Below are 23,705 nucleotides of genomic sequence, written 5' to 3'. Positions count from 1 at the left end.
CACAAGAATAGAGATTACAAATACAAAGGCTTTATCCATGTATCATCATTTCCATTCAAAGTTCAATAGCTGCTTTCCGTGAGCCAGAGTGATTAACAACACAGAAGCAGATAGAGGCCGAGACGTGCTTGCCAACTTAGCACATGGCTGCGGATGGAGACATTGGCTAATGCAGAAGCTAAACTTGTGACCTTCTTGCAACAGCATGACACAGTCTCTAAAAAAAAACAGTTAGCCACTCTAACGCCTTCCCGTCACGGTGATAAGGAAGAGGTCTGGTTCAACAGACCCCCCCCCTACCAGCTCTGCTCTGATTAGATCCAGTTTTGGCAGGTCCAATCTAGCGAGCAGAATATGGATTTAAAGACACTTTGCTCAATTTCATAGAGTGAAAATAAAACCCTTTCACACTGGATTAAAACCCTCCAACATCTGGCTTTTGTCTTCAATGGGAACACTGGGTTCAATTAGCATTCACCACCAGGTCAAATGCCTCTGCAGTAGTCACAGGTGTTTATTGGCCTCAGATGGCAGAGATGGAAACATGTTACCCAGGTGAACATGACACTGAGATGCTTTTCCATCCATCTCTGCGCAAACATTGACCAGTCTGCATTGAGTTTGAAAGAGAGACTGATGTAACAGATATAAAAAAAAGAAACCACTGTCATTGGCACATGCCTCTCTGCTGCTGACTTCTGTTGTTACTGTTGTCCGACGCATTCGTGACGTCAACAAGAAGAAAAAAAACAGAAAGGCAAACTTGTCTACTGGCAAAGAGAAAGGTGTCTATTGCCGATTCCCATGAAAACCAAAATATTGTGATACATCTTTATATTTTGATCGCACAGAACTATTTGTATTCGTTGCGTTAGATATTTCACGAAACTAAGATCATGTGGACAAAAGGATCAGTTCCCTCTACCTCCCACACAGTCCCCCACAAAGTGCTCCTTCTCTGCTTTTGGCCAGTAAACTCCAATAGACCCAATGGTCCATTAAGGCAACAGACCTAATCAAGATTTGGGGAATGGGGTTAAAACAGAGAAGGAGGTCTGCTGGGGGGGAGGTGCCCGTGTGAATAGATTAGACAAAAGTGTGAATGTGAATGTGTTGTTTTTCTGTTTTTTTTCTCTCTCCTTGGGACAGTCACTATGGAGGCTGAATGAGAATGAATGACAGAGAGAGTGTGAAAGAGGGAGAAAAGAGAGTTTGTGTGCAGCGATCTCTGCTCAGCTCCACACCGGACCTATCATTACCAGATGTCACAGTGAGGGTGGCTGCCAGCCGAATCACTGCTTATAGCCTTAAACTCAAACTCTCTGTCTCTTCTTCTCTTTCCTTCTTCCTTCTTTTCTCTCTCTCTCTCTCCCTTTTTTTTCCCCTTCTCCACTTCTTCTTCTTCTTCTTCTTCTTCTTCTTCTTCTTCACGCTGTTTTTGGAGCACGCACAGCGAGAGCGGGGCGACTTCTCCACCAATTGTTTCGGTCCTGAGAGGAGCTCGGCGGTCAGACCCCTCCCTCCTTCTGTCTCTCTCCCCTCTCTCTCCTCTGTCTCTCTCCCTCTCTCTCTCTCTCTCTCTCTCTCCTCCCCTTGTTGTGACAGAGCACACCTGCTTGATCTTGGCTACACGCGCTCCGAGTCCAATTACCCCATAGGCCCTCGCAGCCACCTCACAGTCTCATCCCCCCCACTCGACTGGATTTTTGGGAGTCAAGCCTCATCTCTCCTTCAGCTCCTCTTTGCCTTGCTTCTACTGAGAACAGGTAGGTTAATCCTTTAACTCTGGGGAAAAGTATGGGTGCGAGGTGGTGAGGGTGGGAGTGAAGAGTTAGGTTTCACACATTTTTGAAGAGATAGAGGATAATCTTGAGAGAAAGGCTTGTTTTTTTGGGTGGATAAACTGTTAGTCATGGTTGAAAAAGTCACATTATTTGCTGATGATGTCATTTTATGAAGCTGAGATTACTGCCCGTGTGTCTTTCTATTAAACTGGATTTAAGTGTGTTTTATTCACTTTCTTCACGTGTGTATATTCTGGACATGTTGCCAGGTCTTGTTCTTAAGCGTTCCCGGTCCAATCTGCACGCAGCTAAGTCAAAAGAGCAGCGGCTAGCGAAGGGGGTGTGGTAGTAGTGCACAGTTGATGCTGGTACCTCACTCCACTGCCAAGAAAACGTACTCATCTGGCCCGTCGCTAACGTCCAAACAATCCTCCACTGAGTGCCGCGTGATGCTCTCAGCAGTTTTTAATGCGTTGCTCCTCCGCGGCCAAGTGTCTGGACACTTTGTTTGTTGACTGCTTGGATGTTTCCCATATGGAAGTGCATTCCTCGAGCTCGTGTTAGTTTTATAAAGTGAATCAGATTTGTAATGTCAACATGAACGACAAGGGGATGAAGGAGGGGAAGGCAGAGGAATTAGTTTTTCTGCATCCTAATCAGGTTGTTTGTTGACGTCAGTGGAAAAGAAATCAGGATTTGTTGCATTAATTTGCTCCCTTTCTCTCTTTGTTTAGTTTTCTCTCATTCTCTTTTCCTTCCCCTGCGGTGTTTGGGCAGTCTACAAGCAAATGAGGGGGGAAAATAAGCTGAAACAACAATGAGGATTTCTTTATGTGCATGTCAAGACTCTGATTTGGAAAAAGTTGTTTCTGCAGCTCCTCACACTTTCCATTTCAGCAGTTCATTTAACCCCAATCTCTTATCTGTCTCGACTCTGCTGCCCTGTTTCTTCTCAGTGTGAACCTCCTCTCCTTTTTTTTTTCCTTTTTTTTTTTTTTTTCTGCTGCTGTGTTTTCACAGGAGCTAGAACAGGACCCAAATTGCTAGGGGCAACTTAAAGTGAGAGAGCTTTGAAGAGGAGATGAAGAAAAAAAAAAAAAAAAGCTGTACCTGGCAAACGCACAGTGCCATTAATCCCGTAATGGTACAGCTTCCTCTATCAAAGAGAGGTCTGAAGGCTTCCCGGCAAGCCACCACACAACTCTCAGCTAACTCATTACATCCTTTTTGCCAGCAGGGAAAAAACCTAATAAGGCTCAGCTGCTCTGAAAGAACCAGAGTGGGAAAAACTGAGACAAACAAAATAGAAATGTGGGACTTAAGATTAGAACGGAGGCTAAACGTGGCATACACACTTTTTACTAAAATACGCTCAAGAGCTATAAAAGTGCTTCCACCAGTTCATATTTTTGAGTCGAGCTGAGCAGATGTTGAGCAGGAATGAGCGAGCGGAAGGGTTGGAGGAGACAAGGCCCAGATTTGCACTCAGGGGCTGCATTTTTTCCATCTGGACTTCAACTCTCTGGGTCACAAAGAGGCAGAAGAACAATGGGATTGAATGGACATCAGCCATGAAGGCTTTTTCCCCCTCCCTCACTTCACTTCACTTCTGCTCACTGGAATACCAGAAAGTTCCACATGTCGGTGTTCCTCGCCAAAGTTTTTTAAGGGTCAGACAGAGAAAGAAAATACCATAAGCTATGGGTGAAGGAGGGAAAAGAGCACAGAAAAAGGGAGGAGGAGATGGAAAGAGAAGAAAGGGAGAGAAGGTTGGGCAGTTCGTCCACGTCTGTGCGGCGCAGACTGTTGATAATGGGACTGAGGTTGATGGCAGGCCGACAGCTCTTCTCATGGAACAGATGAAATGCGGTTTAACCGCTCACTGGCTTTTCTCATGCTATGTCTACAGACAACAGGCATGCTTCAGTAAAGCCATCTTTACATAATCAACATGGCTCTGACACTTAATATCATTCTGGAGGAACTGATTGTAGTGGTCAAAAGATCACAAGGAGTGTCTTGGGCTTTCTTGACGCCAGACACGACTCCTATTACAAGAATGTTTTGGCTCTGAAATTGTTTGTTGGCCGCGTCTTCACATACTTTCAGATGTTCTCACTCACAAAATCCCCCGATATATCAGAAATCTGTTGACGACCACCGTCTCCTGCCAGAGATTTTGGCGTTACTATCAATCACTCTTACATGTCCGAGCGTATGTGTTTCCGTAAACCACGTGGGAGGAGCGCTCACGTTAATTTGCTGATCGGGTTAAAAGGGCCACACGTGTTTAAAACGTCCTGTGGCCTTGTAAATACCTTCCAGTGATTCATTGCTGACAGACGCTCTGCAGAGGCAGACGCAGGCCTGCGGAGAGTTAGAAGGGAGAGGGGTGGGATGGGATGGGAGTTGATGTCTGTTTCATATTGTTCCCCCTCAGTGTGAGACACGATTCGCTAAAATCAAGACACCATGTTGCTTAATATTCAAGTCCGTCCCTTTCATGCCGCAGAAGTTTTAATGAAAGATTCGTCAGGTTCGGTTGATATGGTAATCGCTCCGGTGTCTCATTGATTTTCTAAGCCTGAGAGTTTCAGTGAAAAGGCAACGACAAAAGAGGAGAAAGTGACAAAGCAAAGGAGGGAAAATTACTTGACTCCCTCATGCGAGCTCTGCTTCCTGTCTGGGAATCATTAGTAATGCTGGGGCCAGACCAGGGGGAGAGAGTGAAGGGGAGGGAGGGAGGAAGGGAGGGAGGGGAAGAGAGAGAGATGAGACAAAAGAGGGACGCAGGAGAATTGACAAGGATGCCGCCGCCACAGGAAATGTCAGCCTACACCCCTTTTTTTTTTTTAAGTCAGGCACCGGGATGATGGATCGCAGGTTTTTAAGAGACACCAGAGAAGAAGATGGAGATGGTTGGGGCAACATTTACCACATGTCCTTTTCTGGGAAGTGGTAGATTGTAAATCTTTTGAAAATACCGACCTAACTTTCTCACAGATGCTCGTGCTGTTCCTACTTTCTGATACATCATGTCTTTAGCCACCATAGTCCCATGTGGAGGCATCTGCTGACCAACAAGGCCCTTTCAAACCCTTCGAAAGGCCTTAGATGTTTGAGGTTTAGCATGAGATGAGTCACAGATTAACTTAAGAACTTTTCATTAACTTCATCACCGCTCCAAAGTTTCCCAACGGTCACCATCGAGGCTAAAATTGCCAAATCCATCAGAAGCGTCCCTCCCCAGCGTGAGACTGTGGGGTGAATGCCTCAAGTTGACCTGTGTTGTTGTTCACACTTCGCATTCCTTCGGTGGTATTTTCAGTGACAGGAAACCAGACTGTGTACCAATTTATGCCACATTGTCACTGATTAGTGTCAGTCCACTTCTTGAGAATAAAGCCTGTCCTATTTCCGTCTTGTATGCTGGCATACAGCTGGAGATGCGCACCATCAAGAGAGCCAAACCAGGGCAAATGTTTGGGGCCCCTTTGCTCGGGACCACTCAAAACTGACAACTATAAACTGCCTTAAGCCTCCTATAAAGACACTATACCATGCATAGCTGCTATCTCCACCCCTAGAATGACCCCTGTACAGCCGTGCCAAGATTTGATACTGACCGTGTCCTCCGAATGAGGCCACGCTGAACGGATACATCACGAACACAACTTTTAGTATTTGTTGTCTCCAATTGGTAATAACTGTAAGAAACAAGTAGAGATACAAATCAAACAACTACAGAAACACGTCAATGTTTCATCTCAGCAAGATATACATTTTAAGAAAGGGACATAACAAGTCAGACCATGTTTTCTAAGCTGGTTTGATCTCCATGATTCCTCGATAAGGAACACCTTTGATTCAAGGGCACAAAGTTGCATCTTCTTCTTCAGACTGGAAATGCTGATACTGACGATGTCGAAGTTTGTCCGATCGGGTCGTGTTCCAGCCTGCACACATACACAAACACCGTGTCATGTGTGTTCAGTAGATTCTTCACGTGTGTGTCTGCGTGGAGGTGGGGGCATCGCAACCTGCGGCGCCTGTGGACACATCTGAGCAGACTAATAATGAAAGAACCGACCCTCTGGGCACGGCAGGTTGTCTCATGCATCGTCTGCAGAGGTTCATCCCAGCTGGGAAAAAAGCCTTGAATTTCAACTCGTGATTTCACCACTGTGAACAGCGATAAATATCCACAATGTACACCCCTCCATCTCTAAATGCCCTTATTTAATCATATCAATACCACTTATAGAAGTTTATTCTGCGGCTGTGGCCACAAATTGAGAGTTAATGTCCCCAACGATAATCCCTAAAAGTCTCTCGTACTCCTTTTTCCTGGTTTTATTTCAAAATCTTGTTCTAGTCTCATCATCAACAACTCCTGGGTCTGATTATGACTCACAAAGTCGTAGTAATGCCGAAGCCATTAAATGCTCATGGAGCTTAGTTTCAGATCGCTCTCTTCTTCTTTTTGCTTCTTCTTCGTCTGGCTCACATTAAAAAGCTGGTGAAACGTTTATGGACGAAGCTTGACGGATTGATGGCGGGACACATGGAGGGTCCGTCTGAAATCCTCCACCGGTGCACATGTGCATGTATATCTGTTTATGTGCTTGTGGCCAAGGGTCAAAGCCGGGAGATAAGGGTCATTAATCAGCGGTGAAACCTCTGTTACTTTGTGTGCATTGCTGTTCGCCGGCTTTGTAGATAAACCTGAAAGATCCAGCCTGCAAGAAGTGCCAGATGTAAGCAGTTCGGGACACAAGTACCTCCATGAGAAGTGACTTTCAAAACCTTTCCAGTTTTGGCAATTAATGCATCGTACTACGAGACAAGCCCAACTCATCTGGCATCAAAGCCAGAATAAAACAAACCATCAAAGGCATCTACAAGCATTACTTGACCCTGAAGTGCTTTATACCCTAAATCCAAAGTGACGGCAGAATGCTGAAGCCAAGTTTGCAGACAAGGTTTTCTTTGGATTGAGCTTTCGGCTACGCTTAGATAAGAGATCCCGACATAGCCAAGATTACTCAGTCTGTCGAGGAGCCTGGAACAACGTGTCCTCTGGATCTACTGTATGTTCAGACTCTTTGTTTCAACGCCTCCCACTGCGTACTCCATGTTTCCATGTGTGTTTTTTTTATTGCAGGGAAAACTGCATCCAGACATTAAACATTGTGCGCTACGGTTCCAGGCTCGGTGAAATCACCCTTTTGAGTGTTTCTCAGGTTTTTCTGCTTCGTAGCAAACAGGGCAGGAGTGAAAGAGGAGCTATCCCATCCAACACAGCTCCCTCCTGAATGGAAGTGACTTCAAGCTTGGTCGTACTGTATGCAAGCACTGCAACCACTGGACCGAAGCTGTACAGTGTGTCAAAGTGGCGGCTGTTTTGTGGACAGCGACTATAATTACTGCTTGTGTTGAGAAGTCCCCTCTGAGGCGTGATCCCTGTGACCTGACGTAGCCTGAATTTCAACTACATCAGCACATCGCTTTCTCCCGCCGCCTCTCTCGCTCTCAGGGAGACACACTTGAGAGCATTTGAAAGACTTAAACCTGTGCATTTATTTCTTTTACTCAATCAACTTTGCTTTAACACGCTTAAAAGCACAATCTTTTCCTTTGTTCAAACCTAAAATCATGCAAGTAGCACAATTTCAAGCACAGATGCGTGCACATTGGCCGTATAAACCAGCCCGGAGTCACTTTCAGCTCTGTCCAACTGATGGTTTTGGGTCAGTTTCGTCATCCTGCTCATGATGTTAAGGTCAAGGTCCACTAAAACGCCAGCTGCGCCCAAATCAGTTGTTAGCAGCTGTGGCTCAAATCCGCCCTTCAATTATTGTGGCACCAAAAGGAAAGGAGCGACTCCTGGCTACGCGTATGACAAGCAGATTGCTGGGTCCTTGAGACTGTGCATGCATTTCCCTGTGCGAGTGTGTGTTGTCGTGTAAGAGGTCAGGGAGTTTTGTGGATCTCCACTGTACTGTTTGAGTTCGAGAGAGAGTTGTGTATGTGTCATCTGGGTTGTGGTTGTGTTTAGAAATAGACGACTACATAAGGCGGCAGGGTTCTCCCGGTGACAGTCGCTCCTCCGGTGTATTTTGACACACATGGACGATAAAATACTTTAATGGCGAACAAATTATCTCTGTGATTCATTACTTTTGAACACAAACTGTAGTTTGGTGGTATAAAGTGGCAGCCGTGATATTTCCCATGATGTGTATCAGTGTCAAAGTTAAAGCAGATGTTGCTCATGCAGCAGTCGATGTTGTCTCTGTCTCTGTCGCAAAAGCAAATTACATAGGCTGTTATAGCATCCAGATGACTCGACAGTAAACAAGTATCCTTTAATGAACCAACAGCAAAACATTAGTACACAGTTTCATCTTATAGTACAATGATTTCCAAACAGGGGCACTTCTTCAGTCAATCAGCTGATTAAATAAAATTAACACGCACATACTTTGATTAAAAAAATGTAATATAACGTCTAAATATTGCATACTGTGACTGACATTGTTTGAAAGCTAGTCAGCTGGCGAAAAAGCTAGAATAAAGTTGAAATATAATCAGAAGTATAAATACTTAATGTATTTTTGATAACATAAGCGTAGGTACCTCTACTTTGTCCCTGCTGACAAAGTAATATTGTGTAATTTTCTCATTTTCTCCACCTCTGCTCTCTCACCTTTCACCTTCTGCCTTAAACTGACCAGTCAGAGCTTATTTGACCGGCCACACTAAATTGTTGCACCCAAGTGTTTAACCCTCTGGCCCTCCACCTCTGACCTTTGCCCTTTGACCCTCTGGACCTCAATCAACGTCTCCTGTTCTGTCTTTCTCCCTCTCTGCCGTTGATTCACTGCCACAAAGTCAGAGTATGGTATTTTCAAAACTAATCATAGACGGACTATTTTGAAAATGTATCCACCCAAACCTTTTGAACTGTGTCCTCTCGTCCTGCAGGCTCCCTGCTAGCGGCACCATGAGGTCAGCCTGTCTCTCTCTGCTCCTTGTCACTGCGTGCTGGGCTCTGCCGCCCTTCCGCCAGTCCGGCTTCTTAGACTTCATGATGGAGGACGAGCCGGGATCAGGTGATGCAGAGGTGCCAGATGTGAGGTTCCATCCCATGCCTGAAGGACCCAAGTGCCCCTTCAGATGCCAGTGCCACCTGCGCGTGATCCAGTGCTCTGACCTCGGTAAGACGAGACGCCTCCCGCTCATGGTTCATAATGTGCAGAAGCCAACACACTCTCTCGATATATGTGGGGCTCTTTCTTTGCTTTTTGGACTTCAGCGCCTGTAATTAAATGCTTAATATGGAGCATTGTAGCATTAATGGATTATTAACCGGGCTGATTGTTCACACAAAGGTGTAATTAGTGGAAACAAAGGCAAAACATGTCCAATACAAAAGGAAACGGGTTGCGGTATCCTCTGCTTTACATAAATCCTCAGGATGAAAAACGCTGATCAAGCTTCAATGGTAGTAAATCACCTGAGTATTCACACTTTTGAATTTACAGTCTCCGAAACTACTCTACGCCATTATCTGCAGATACAACAACCACCACCTACGAGCTCGCAAAAGGCCAAGTTACCCTGACGCTAACGGTACGAATGAAAACAAGCGCGGAGGTGTTGCCTTTTCTTTTGCAGGAATTTAGCCATTTTAATGCCGGGGAGCAAAACAAGTTCATCGGTGACACTAATTTGCAGGGGCCTGAACAATGCATCCTGGGATTTCGTCAACCAGGAGGACTGTGATTGGTTTAATGAAATACAAACAAGCCCGAGCGTTATTTCCCCTCTAGCAGAACGATAATGGGCGAAGTCAAACCTTCCTCCAGACTGACGCTGACACAGTTTCAAGCTAAACTACGACGCTTTGTCATTTTTTCCAAAGATCCCTAGATTGATCCCTAAAATGTGTCAGCGGGACTCGATTTGAATCGTAACGTTCAACAGTTCACATCCATTTTCTTGGTCCGCGCCTCCATTTCGTGTTGTGAGCTGGATTCCAAACAACTGAGCTCACTCTGGTGGATCACATGCTGAGGCCAGTTTTATCGCAATTTTATTGTGCCATGAGTGACACGAGCGGAAAAAAGTTCACAAACTGAGCAGCGTGTACCGTCAACCCAAACCCACGGGGTCATGTGAGGGTTACATTATGTTACGCGTTATTGTGATGTCCTCCAGAGAACATGACACCAGTGTTGATATCTTAACAGCTGACAGATGCTATGAGCTATACTCCACTTCCTGTAACAATTACATTATTTTCCTTTTCTGGGTAAACAGCGTAGAAGATTAAAGGTTATCATGCGCCACTTTTAACAAGTTTCTCAATGTAAAGCTTACTCACCGAGCTCCAAGGGCCAGATTTATGTCGTCTGCTTTTTCATTCAGCTCAGTCACAACAGTTTACTCGATTGTCATCTTTGTTGTTTGGAGCTTATGCAGTCTGTTTGTTTAATCTGATACACAGCGTACACAAGAGCTTGAGTCATCTCGCAAACTTTGAGATAGAAAAGCCCCCCTGAACTCGTTTGTTGTTGAGTATTACAGGAAAGTGCTTCGCTCTGCAGTCGGGTTTGATGGTTTTTTTGGCTCTGGTTTTGTTTGGAAAGGAAGGGGCGCGAACTTCTAGGAGACAGACGGACGGAGGGAGGGAGGGAGGGAGTGACACAGATGGACAAACTTGGAGGATAAAATAAAAAAAGAGGAGTGGACGAACAACAAGCTCATAACCACTTTAGTTGAGTAAGCTCAAAAAAGGGTGAGACGGTGACATAAAAAGCCTTCAGAGATTCAGGACAACAATTACAGATAGACAGACAGGCACCACGGATAGGCAGGTGGCTCAGCGGCTGGAGCCACAGACAGGCAGTCAGAGCCACAGACAGCTGGAGAGAGTGATGTTCAGGAAAAGGCCGGTTCCATTACATCAGTCCTGCAGCCGGGGCCCCAGTCGTCGGCAGCGCGTTCCCCCTGGAGAGGCAGCTCCATGGCTGGATTCTCAACTCCTGCATCAGCACTGCTGGCCCCGAGCCTCCATCTGTTCCCCAGACCTGCTCGCATGCACGCAAACACACACACACACACAGGATTGAAACTTATATGCATGAATTTGGACACACACAGGCCTGAGCATGACAGAAGAGTCTGCTCACCACCCCTCAGCACCCTTTGTAGCTGGCAGGGTGACAGTAAAAACATTCAGGAGGGAAAATGTAGCCTAGAGTACAAATGAGTTGTGATCATAGATAAGTTCAAACTCTTTCTAACAAAGTGGACAAATATAAACTGACGCAACAGCCTTTTGTTTGTTTTATTTTTTTTAGATTAAAGGCTCAGCCAGCTTCTATAATTAATTAACTGTCTTTTATAAACTGTGATTGTGTAAGGTGTGCGGTTGGAGGGCGTCACTTGTGAACGGCCTACCCAAAATTTCCCAACTTACCCAATCCCATGAGGCAAACAGGCCTCTGCTGATGCAGCGAGATCAACTCGACTTGGCCCCGGCCGCAGCGCCAGACAACAAGAGGACGTTACATAAACGCTGTCATTAATGCTTGGAAGTGCTGAACATGAGTCCGGTTCAGTCCAAAGCAATCATACGCTTGATGTCCCAATCACACTGATTTAAAATGGAGTGATTAATGGTGACTATAATAGTTGGTGCAAGACTGAAAAGTCCCATTTTTCCTTGCTCATTTCCTGCCAAGAGGCTAACAGCTGAAAACGGAGATGCTGACCGAAGCATGACGTTCAAACAATTTATATGCACTCGTCAGTTCATGCTATTGGCGTCAGGCACTGATTTTTATTGCAGTGCTAATCAGTTTTATGTCATATGGCCAAGTACTTGTCTGAAAAGCTGCGCTCATTTGTCACTAAATCAAAAGATCACCTTTCTTTGTACAACAGCTCCTCCAGTTTTTATTTGAAATGCAGGAATAATTTCTACTGATTACAATAAATCCTGAAAATCCCATTAAAATGAATTTGCGCTGGAAGCTAGTTTATGTTAGCGGACTCTATTTCTAAGCTAACGTTGCAGACCGTCAACAGGCACTGGGATGAGGCTGTCGTGCCTGGAAATAGTCAATAGCTCATTCGTGTTTTCCACTCATTTGTCTCTAAATCTTCTGGTACAGGAAGCAGTTTCAAGCTGTGTTTGTCATGAGATCATTTATTCCTGCTGTAAACTGTTGTGAAGTGTCTTCTTGTAGCAGGAAATGCAACAAATTGGATGCAAAAGGACATCAAATCTGGATGAAAATGCTTTTTCCTCACAGTCTGTTGATGATTTCAGTTAATTTTTTGAATGTTTTAAGCTAAATTTATTACATATTGCACCTTTAATATGTTTGTTTTTTTAAAGAAAACTTTGTGTGACCCTGAAAAAAACCTTAAAACTAAACAATCAGCCTCTTTGCTATGCTACAAACCCTAACGGGGCCATTTTTAACTTTACGATGACTAGAAAATGTATTTTTAAAGGGAATTCCAGCTATGTGGCAAAAATAAAAAGAATATTCACAACTGGAGCAGTAAATGCTGAGGTGGTCTGACTTTGAGAGACGAACAATAAAAAACAACGTGTGTGCAAGTATAGAGGTATACAGTGTGGCGCTGTAATGATGGCGGTGACCACAAACAGCTGTGATGGTTTGTGGGTCATCCACTGCCGAGTTGGAAAAAGCTGACAGAAAAGCAAACCTAGCTGTAAGTAATGTTTGGGTGAGCTGAACAGAGGTCGTCACAAGCTTTCAGGACAAAGTGTGTCCAGACACACGTACGTAGTCTGGAGATACAGAGTGTAAGCTTCTTTGTTAAACAGTTTACTCTACGCCTCTTCCTCTGAAATGTAAACCAGCCCATGCTGAATGTATTTTTTGTGTAACCACGGATGCAGAAGTGCATACACCACGACTCCCAGCTGTCTCCGCTTTTTTTTTTGTTACAAAACAGTCCACTCAACCAAACAGTCTTTCACTACAGATGCCATTTTCTGTGTCACATCAGCCATGACGTGCCACGATAAAGTCCAAGCAAAACGATTCAGAGTGAGCTCAGTGTCCAGGTATGCAGTCGCTTACTTACTCCAAAGGAAATTTGTTTTAAGGTCCATTTCCACCATATGTGCCTCAGAGCAGAATGGGGTTTTATGGTGACATTCCAACGGGACCGGATAACTATTTGATCTGCTCCGAACCCCTATCATTGAAGCTTTGTGTAGCATGCTACGTTGACGATGCAGGCCTTGTAATTTCACGTGTCGCTGCCGTAAACTCACTTTCTCTTTCCTGCCCATCCAGGTTTGATTTCTGTCTCTTAATGTATGTGCAGCCCATAACAGTTTACAAGAGCTTAAAGCCCCGGAAAATCTAATTTACTTCCCCGTTGCATTAAATATGCACGACTAAATAAGCAAAGTTTTAATTCAGTTCAGTTCCTTTTTGCAACTGAGCCCTTCCCACACACTGATACGACAGTCTATCGATCAGTAAAACTTCTCTAACTTTGACAGGAAATTGTGTCCATTGCTTAAAGTAAAGAAACTTAATGAGAAAATATATATTCAGAACCTTTGACATACAATAGACCTTATAGTATCCATTTCCTGTTGAGGTCAGAGTGTGGTTAACCTCGGCTGTCATTACCTCGCCTCAAACTCAGTTTTCCATCGTCCATCATTCTGACGGATTTATTGCATTTTCACGCTTCTAACCCTCATACCCTTCTTCTAATTAAACAATCTCTCACAAAAATTCCTCCATCAGGACTGAAGGCTGTTCCTGGGGACATCCCCGATGACACCACCCTGCTGGACCTGCAGAACAACAAGATCACGGAGATCAAGGAGAACGACTTCAAGAACCTGAAAGGACTGCACGTAAGAGACGTTATACTTCCATGTGTGCAGCTGCACGTCTGTGTGTTGTTCTTAAAGTTATGTAATGTGTTCTTATGTAAGCATACAACTCAGCATGAACCCTTTACGATCCCCATGAGGACACGTCTTGTTTTTAAACGATGCATTTATCGTCCCCCGACTGTTCTTTAAAGTAATTTCCCATTCTGAAACACGGACTGGAACCTTCCTGAAAACTTCCATCCAAACCCTAACCCTAATATTTTACCCTAAGTTATTGGGAATGATTACATTTTGACAGAGCTTTTCCAGCCTTTAAGGCAAGAGCGATTATCCGTCCTCCCCCTGTTCAAAACTAACAAATCTCCCACTGTAAGTCCTCAGCCAAACACCGCAGGATTATACTGCTTACTAGTCCGACTTACCACATGTAGACTGTTGGTATAAAGCCTGTTATTTGGCGCATTTCCCGCTATCTGAGTGTACTGTTTTTAAAATCCCCATCCCCAAGTGAAGCAACAAGAGCAGCCTTCAAGCTAGTAACCTGAAACCTGAAACTGGCAAGTTACTCTAACACCAACCTGTTTGCTAACGGCACAAACATATACATGATAGCAGCTGTTACCGTCAGCTGTCGCCTCCCTCGACATTATTTTGCAGGGGCACTGTCCTTGCATCCTACGTTAAGCGCCGCCAAAGACGATTGTGATTGGTTTAAAGACATGCAAACTAGCTTTTTTTTGCCAATTTCACCACAGATTTGTTGTTCACAATGTGCATCCCGTCCCCCATCAGTGGTCCCATCAAAAATCCCTTTCGCCCCCCGGTGGAAGATCTATGTGCCTTCCAAACGCTGGGTCTATCGACCCTGGGCTACAAGAAGCCCCTGGGCTACATCCTCCTCCACATAGCCACCCATAGCACCCTTTTCCACCCGTCCTTATCATCATTACACCACCACTCCTCCAGTCACCAGGTGCATGGAAACTATTCACCCGTAGGCTTTAAACCCTCACAGCTTCAAACGCCTCAAAACTTTGCAATAAATACCTCTGTCTGATGGCCAGAGCTGTTTCCAGTGCAACTGGCCTCTTAAGGGAACTGACCACATACCTCACATTGCCTTGTGTCTGCTTACATGAGAGTGGAATAGCAGGAGAGAGATTCCTCTGAAAATGCATTAGCGATAACTCCCGAGTGCACTTGAACTTGGCCCTCCATCTTGAGAGCGCAGACGGGCTGGAGTATCTAACATCTGCCGAGCTCAGAGTGTCTTGTTTTTCGTGGATTCTCATCTGGAAAGAAGAGATTATTTTTTTAAAGGGCCCATGGTGCATTTGTAGCAGCGAATGTCTCTGAGAAAGAAAAAACAGTGAAAGCCACAAAGGTGTAACGTTTCAAATAAAGTTCAAGTTCCATAACAATAGAAGTTTAAACACTGATGTGGATTTAAACAGGAACAGACTGCTGCAGTGTGTTTCACAACCACAGAGTGCTCTGGTATCCAATCTCACTGCTGCTCTCCCTCGTAGGCTCTGATCCTGGTGAACAACAAAATCACCATCATCCACGCCAAGGCCCTGAGCCCTCTGACCAAGCTGCAGCGTCTCTACCTTTCTAAGAACATGCTCAAGGACGTGCCCGCCAACATGCCCAAGAGCCTGCAGGAGCTGCGCATCCACGAGAATGAGATCACCAAGATCAAGAAGTCCTCCTTCCAGGGCATGTCCCATGTCATCGTCATGGGTATGGAAATTAAAACATATTTATTTGGATAGCACAAGCAGTTTGAAGAGGTATGACAGTGGTAGGTAGGTCACATCTTCAGAGGTACGTCCGTGATTTTGCCATCATCAAATGGCGGCCAATGATGGTGGACAATGAGAGACTTTAGAAGACGCAAAGGTCAGTTCCTCTGAAGATGAAACCTACGGCAGGAAAATAAGTTGTAGATGTGATGCTGCGTGCAACATGCTACAGAAATTAGTCGAGGATTTTCTTCAGTCATGCTCCTAATTTTTCCGAGGCAAACAATGAACCCACTTGAATGGGGGAAAATAAGTGTTTCCAAACACATAACCTGCCTCTGGTGAACTTCAGCAGCTGTAACAAGCTGCAGCCTTCACCGAGGGAGGATGTTAACAGTCATTTTGTCCAGACGTTTTATTTATTGGTTAAGTAGGTTCTTGCGTGGGAATGGGAAATCTGATTGATTTTCATTTGGAAAGACCAGAAGGAAAGTTTGCTTCATGACATTTAACTGTTGAGACAAGATTCACAAATCACAGTGTGGAAGTGCTGAGGCTGCTACAGGCTGTGGTAGCCTGTTAATGCGTAATTACACAACATGTGTTTTCTTTTGATTTCAACCAAAGAATCAGATTATTTGTCCTTGATCCTCCTTCCCCTCCTTTTGCTCCACTTTGACAACTCATCTCTGACTGTAAAACTTCCCGTTCCACACATTAAAAAGTGTCATTGCCAGGTGTGAATACAGTCACTTTTGAAAATGCAACGATATGAGAATCACGCTCCGAGACAAATCAGGGGAATCTGGCGTGGAGAAAGGCTCCGTTGAAAACACAAGCTAATCTCTTGCCAGAGACTTTGTTTACTCATGACTCAGCTCGATGTTCCCGTAACACACCAGGAGAGGAATTAACTTCATAGACGTGATCAATTACTGCTGTTCTCTCTTTCCTTTTCTTCTTCCTTTTTTTTCTGTGCTCTCATTCGTTTTTTTTTTTCATTCATTTCTTTTCAGAACTCGGTTCCAACCCTCTGAAGAGCGCAGGAATCGACGCCGGTGCTTTTGCCGACCTGAAAAGGGTGTCTTACATCCGCATTGCAGACACTAACATCACAGATATCCCCAAAGGTAACGCTCTTTTATCTATATCCACAGAATTAATACCTAAATAAGGAGAATTTGGCCTAATTCATGTTTTGATCTGGTCAGGCTCTGCCAAAAATAACCATCAAAGAATGCATGCTTGGATTTAAGTCTGCAGTGAAACAATGAGCTCAATGTGAAAAAACACACAAATTGCACCGCCTAGAAATGCAAAAGTAGGTCAGGGTGGGAACAACTATGGTGTATTTAGTAAAATGATACATGGACTAAGGATCTTTTTGGAGTTTATAGACTTAGAAACAGCCACTCTTTGATAATTGGTCTGCACTTTTTGAGCTGAAATTAAATGCTACACATTGCCAACCGCCTGTTTTCAAGCTTAAGTGGCTTCATAATGTCATGTAAGCTTCTAAGGTAGATGTTACTTAAGTCATCACCATGTTCCCGGTAGTAATTCTTGTCTTGTGGTTTGTCAGGTCTGCCCAGCTCCCTCTCTGAGCTCCACCTGGATGCAAACAAGATCACCAAGGTGACAGCTAGCAGCCTCCAGGGCCTGAAGAACCTGGCCAAGTAAGAATTATGATTCGTGTTCACCTTATAATTTGATTTTAAGACTTAAAACACACCTAACTATGGCTGAAAAGCAACCACAATGGACGCAAATGCCAATTACAGTGCAGTTGTGCACTGACGAGTCATGTCTACTGTTGACATAGCCGACTGTGTTTACTTTTACTTTTGAAATACAACCATTATAATGTTTATCTGTATCAATATGTAGCACAAGTAGGCAGTCAATCAGTTACACAGCTCTTTCAATCCATCTACAGTATCTACCTCAAGTCGATATAATGCTAACATTAGCTATCATAAGCTACTGGACAAGACCAACTGAGGCTGTGGTCGTAGCAGACTGAACTGAATTCAGCAAAAAACATTTTGTTGCTCGTGAAATTCAGCTTTTGTTTTGTTCAACTTGAATAAAGCCTAAGCTATCCATCTAAAGTTTGCTAACATTAGCCATATGCTGCCGCTCATAACAAACTATAGTAAGTTTGGTTTTAGTGTGACAACACACAGCTGTATTTATGTGTTATCGTGTAATTTTAAGTTTATTAATGTCAGTTACTATCTTAAGTTTGGTAACATTAGCTGACGTTAGCCACCACATGCTAGGCTACTGGTCATACCAGACTAAGTACGGTTGTAGTGTGAAAACCCCTGACTGTTATTAGCAAGTTGTATTTTGCTGCTAATGAGTTCAGCTTTTCATTTTCTAAGAGCAGGAATGTTTTGTTCAAACTTGAAAAAATTCTCTCTAAAATGTGCTAACAGTAGCTAACGTTAGCCACCATATGCTAGGCCTACTTGTCAAACCAGATCAAGTAATGTCTAAAGTTTGGCTAACGTTAGCCTCCAGGCCTGCTGTTCACACTATGACTAAGTAAGGTTGTAAGTATGTAGTGCTAATGAATTCAACTTAATATTAGTAAAAGAAAGTTTGTGTTATTCCATCTCTCGTCTCTCAAAGTTACATAGTCTTGCTTTAAAACTTCATGTGAACATCCATTTCTTATGCTGTTGTTACCTCAGTTCTTCATGCTGTTTTCATTCTCTGGTTTGACTTGTATTAACTTTACTAGGAGTCCTCGTTCTTAACTGATTTACTGTAACTATAACAAAACCTAAGACTTAAACAGCAGCTTTGGAATAATCAAAATAACTGGTTAGCTCGGGAAAAAAGTGGATAAACTGTGTTTATAAGATCACTGCTTGGATTGTGCCAAAGATGGCATACCAAACAAGAACAAAGAAGGCTTTGATGAAGCATTAGGAGAGTATGTTGGAGAGGATACGAGAGAGGGATGGTTTTTCTTTTCCTTTTTCACTTTATTGAGAAATAAAACTGGTAACGACCTCGATGACAGGTGTAGATTCTTGCTGTTAGGTAATGATAATGTTGGCAGCTGGAGACAAACATTCATGTAACTATCTTAGTTTTCTTGCATTCCTGGTTCTACACATTTGCACATTTCCACGTCTCATCTTACTTGATTTTTCCTGCAGGCTGGGTCTGAGCTACAATGAGATCAGCTCTGTGGAAAATGGCACGCTGGGTAACGTCCCCCACCTGCGAGAGCTGCACCTCGACAACAACGCCCTGACCGGCGTTCCTCCCGGCCTGTCCGACCACAAGTACATCCAGGTACGTACTGTTCTGATTGCAGTGATATCAACTCTGGTTTGATCGCAGGAACGTTGGTTTTGTAACCATTTAGTTCCAGCAAATTACCTCTGCATGGGCATTATAGTTATGTTTCTCATTTTCGTACAGCGTGACCACACACAGCTCATTTTCCCTGATCTGAACCATACGGGAAAGGTTTACTTTCGCATTTTTTTGCATTTGGTTTGTTTAGGTTAACACTGCCCCGATTACAAGTCAGCCAAGGCTTCCATAACAAAAGTCACATGGATTCACTTAGTTTGTTTATTGGGTAAAGTGTTGGTAGCCTTTAGGACTATAATGTTACAGATTTTAGCAGCAGGGGGGACTGTAAACAGACTCGATCTGAGGCCATTTAACTTTAATGTCATAATTTCATTAAGCTTCTGAAGCTCGTGTAACCGCTGCATCAAACCCGTCCCCAATAAACCTTTTGCGAGGTAATTTCCTGTAGTTTACGTGGATTATTAGTGCAGCGCAGCACTCCTTTCGAACATCTTTTTGCTGTTATTTTGTGAGTGCCCAAGCTTTAATAGTTCGATGTGGTTCTACTGAAAGCAGGTGTTTAGTAGGGTCTTTATTTCAGGAGCTACGCTCCCAGAAGGACTTAATGAGGTGCTTACTTGTCACGTTTTTGTCATCTCTTCATCTTCTGTCTTCTGTTCGATTGTATGTATATGATGGAAATTGCGATTCATTATGACTTTCTATAGCGTGGTGTTTTTGTAATCTGTAATTAGCATTACATTGTCCGTCCCAGTGACTTTGTGGCACTTCCCTCCATTCGTTCTCACTTCTAGGATCCTTCTCGTCCCCCTCGGTGCTGCTTAGCTGCATGATTGTTTCAGCCACTCTTATGTTCATATATGCTTTTTATGTGCGTCTGTTTCATACACATAAAGCTGTGCTTGCACTTAAAGGTGCACTATGTAGTTTTTGGAGAAGAAATTTCAATCAGAAGAGACACGTGTCCTTAACGACTCTGTAAGGACACTCCCACACAGAGTTGAAAAGCCTGCAACTCCCCTCCAGTTAGTCAGAACTGAAGATGCCTTTTGCTTTGTTTATATGTGGCGGACCCTGCCACCTTTCTAGCTTCAAACAGTGTTCTGGGGACCTTATTTTCCTCAGAGAACAGTTTTTTTATTCAGTTGGAAACATCAATATCTCTGAGTTTTGTATCATTACCTCATTAATATTGTTAATATGGAAACAATGAGTTTGAATTTCTTCTCCAAAACTACATTGTGCGCCTTTAAGCATCAAGCGGCTCTGCAGTTAAACAGAGAAAGAGAAAAAGAATAATTTTAGCTGTCTTGACCTGTTATTATTCATTTGGTGACTTATTATTATCTTCTTAATCTGCTTTATTTTGGAAAAACTAAATTGTTGCTGTGCACATCCCACTCAGCGACTGAACGCTGTCATTATTTAAAATCCCTTCTCTAGGTGGTCTACCTCCATGCCAACAAGATCTCCGCTGTGGGAACAGGCGACTTCTGTCCTCCCGGCCTCAACAGCAAGAAGGCCATGTACTCCGGCATCAGCCTCTTCAGCAACCCCGTGCCTTACTGGGAAGTTCAGCCAATCACCTTCCGCTGCGTCTTCGACCGCTCCGCCATCCAGCTCGGCAACTACAGGAAGAAGTAGAGCGCGTTTCCCGGCCGCGCCTCCGACGAGGAAGTGTGTTTGTAAATGAGTGTGTGAAAGTTTTTGTAAGCGTGCGTGTTCGACCGCAGCCCCGCAACACTGACCCCACCCCACCCCCCCTTACCAACACTGCCTCGCCCACAAACCATGATGTCATTAATCCACGCACTCATTTCAAAACTTAAGTGGACATGGACCTCAAACACAACATATCATTCATTATTTAGCTTCAAGGTTAGTAGACACAGCTTACAAGCAAGCAGACACCAGCATACTATGGTGATGCTTTCACACACACACACACAGCACATCAGTCATAGAAGCAGTTAACCAACGATGTAACATATTATTGTGTATAATATGTGGACAAATTAAAAATTTAAGAGGTGATCACTAAAAGAAAAGATTTGAAAACATCCCAGTTTGGCAAATTTTCTCGACATTAAGTATGAATTATATAAGAGAGCTGACCTGTAGAGCAGGCGGCGAAGGGGTTTTAACTTGTGTTTTACGATACCGTTAACAGCTGGTATACTAGAATGTACTAGATATTACCTGTGTACTAGGACTAGCATTCAGAGTGTAACACTACCACGCTGCACTCCGTGAAAGAGCTCCGAGTTTCTATTTGTATTGTGCTCAATTCAAGTAGAGATAAAAAAAAAAAAGAAAAGAAAAAGCAACCAAGACGTCTATCACATTTTTGATTTCTTGTGCTTACTTCAGTGTTGATGATTTTTTTTTTTTTTTTAGTCTCTGGGTTTTCTTCATCACATTCCAGCTCCATCTTCATCCCTCGCTCCTCTCCTGGTGTATGTTTGTTCCATAAAAATCGAGGTGAAAATAGCTTCTCAAAAAAAAAAAATGTAGAATAAAAACCATATATGTTTTAAACAGAAGCCATTCCCAAAGATTTATATGCATGCTCTTATTTGTTTTTTTTCCTTTTCAACTTGAACCTGGTGCTTTCTGGAATCTCTTGTTTAATGCGTGTATGTATTTCTCTCCATGTTTCCCTTTTAGTTCCCTTTTTCTTTTGTTTTTGTTCAAGAGTCAAGAAAAAAATTGGAGGGTGCACGTGGACTGGCATGCCCACTGCAACCATGTTGGTGTGAATGTTGTATGTATAGACGCTGTATATAAATGCTGTATAAAAAAACCTCTCATTGCTTAAAGGCACAAGCACTTACCATAGCTCAGACTTAATATATCGGCTACAAAAGGTGTTCCTCTTTTTTTTTTCTTCCCGGAGCAGGGGCTCCAGCTAAGGTGTCCTCAACAAAATAAAAATACTAATGGAAAAAGTAGCTGTTTTTGATGGATGTAATGAGCAGAACTTGCATTATTATCGATAGCGTGCATAAAGATTTGTGCTCCCGGTCACTGGATGGCACCACCGCGCAAAAACAAAGAGGGGGCAGCGGCTTCCTGGCGAACAAGGTCAAGAGGAGGCACAGGTAAAGTGAACTGAGAAACAGGTGAGACACTTTCACCAATACGTACAGTGTAAAGTTTAAACCTTGGATTTACAAGTCAGGAAACAGATAAACTCAGAATTACCAAGTCAAGGAGACTATTGACTTTTAAGTGAAGTCACTTTGTCAGATTTTACAGTGTATATTACATTTCCTCTCACACCTGTACTGTAAATATGAAGCTACAGTCATCAGCTGATTAGCTTAGCTTAGCATAAAGGCTTGAAAACACAAACTAGCCTCGCTCTGTCCAACAGCCAGCACTTCTAAAGCTCACCTATTAACATGTTGTACACTTTAAGTTTTAAAAGCTGACTTAACTCAGTAACTTAACTACGTCAGGAAACCGATTACCTCAGAAGTACCAAGTAAAGAAGAGCTAAAAAGTTTCAACAGCTTAAAATTATTAGTCTACTTTGTCAGATTTTACACATCAAGTCCTTCAGGTACTTGATTCTCCCAATCAAAGATATTGACAAATGATGGACAAATAATTTTAAGTTGTTTAAACTTTTTAGTTTGTACAACTTAAAGGTAATAGTCTACTTTACTTGGTACTTCTGAGGTCAACTTTAAAAATGTACAGTGCAGTAGTTTTCCTGCCACATTTCAACCCATATACCAAAACGCATCTGCAAAGCTGGTGGCTGCTGTTTGAGATATAAATAAAAATCTGGCTTTAAGCATATTGAGGCCTCAATATGCCTCATGAGCACAAAGTCATTAACCAATTTTCGCTTTTATGGAAGACTTTATGTGGTTTCATTCGAACAAATTTCTGTTTTCTTGTCATCTGGTAAGAATGAGTCACATCGCAGATGTTACAAGATGAAATCGAGGCCGTTCTTCGTCAATGTGACTAAAGAAGATTATAACATGGAGGCCGGTCATCAAATTTTGGCTCAGGATATGAATTTCATGGAGCGAAAAGTGTCTTAGCTACTTTTTTGGGGGAAGAATTGGTAATCAAATCGATGAGTGTCCTGTTATAACCACTGAAAAATGAACAATTTCATTCATTCGTTCCCTCTGAGGCTTTGAGAACTGTATTTAATGGGAAAAGAAAGAATTATATAACCACTAAGTGACATACAGTTTCTTTTTCCAAGTGCAGTTTTCCATCTATTTTCTATATTCTCTTATCCTTGGAAGGGCTCCGGGGGCTGGAGCCATTCCCAGCATGCATTGGCTAAGAGTCAGGGTACAGTCCATGACAAGCTGCACTGTGTACATTTACAGGATACTATATGCATCTATATACACAAATAGACAGACAACGCATTCATTTTAGCGACTCCAGTCCAGCGTGTCTCTGGTTTGTGGGAGGAAACCGGCGCTCCCTGTGGAAATCACACCGACACAGGAAGAAGATGCAAACTCTGAACGTGCGGCAGGTTTGATAACACAATATGTGGGGAGACGATGTGAATCGCTGAGCCACAGAACCAAAACATCCATGAGTGAAAAAAGTCAAACGTATGGCAGAGTAATCCGCTGCCCGTGCGGCCTCTAACTTATATTAATGGCTTTTGTGGACTTAGGTAAAGAAAATATTTGCACAAGGACCATTTCTGGCCTCTGAGCCACAGGTGATTTATAATCCCTCAGTCGTTTAAGAGGCTGCAATGGGAATATTTAGGTTAAAGAAAAAGAGAAATGAAACTCCCTCGAGACATGTGGTGGTTGAGACTGCTGCCTCTGGAAGCAGGTTGTTATTTTGTCTGCTGGTCGGTGTTCGTACGGATCCAGTTCTTCTAACCTTGTGTCTCACATTGTATTGTAGTTTATGGAGTCCCAGAAGTGACACGTG

General features: G+C 43.3%; 1 protein-coding gene across 1 annotated transcript; it reads left to right on the top strand.

The window, feature by feature from the left end:
- The first annotated feature begins 1,263 nt into the window (after nucleotides 1–1,263).
- dcn (decorin) lies at nucleotides 1,264–21,727 on the top strand. Its single transcript, XM_084346211.1, has 8 exons — nucleotides 1,264–1,766; nucleotides 8,772–9,004; nucleotides 13,598–13,710; nucleotides 15,222–15,435; nucleotides 16,454–16,567; nucleotides 17,020–17,113; nucleotides 18,611–18,749; nucleotides 20,220–21,727. Exons 2-8 carry the CDS (start codon nucleotides 8,791–8,793, stop codon nucleotides 20,418–20,420), a joined length of 1,089 nt encoding a protein of 362 aa, XP_084202337.1. The 5' UTR covers nucleotides 1,264–1,766; nucleotides 8,772–8,790; the 3' UTR covers nucleotides 20,421–21,727.
- Nucleotides 21,728–23,705: the final 1,978 nt, after the last annotated feature.

The sequence above is a fragment of the Pagrus pagrus genome, assembly GCF_965226575.1.
Source record: "Pagrus pagrus genome assembly, chromosome: 23".
NCBI classification, from domain to species: domain Eukaryota; kingdom Metazoa; phylum Chordata; class Actinopteri; order Spariformes; family Sparidae; genus Pagrus; species Pagrus pagrus.
This window is presented reverse-complemented; position numbering and strand designations above follow the sequence as displayed.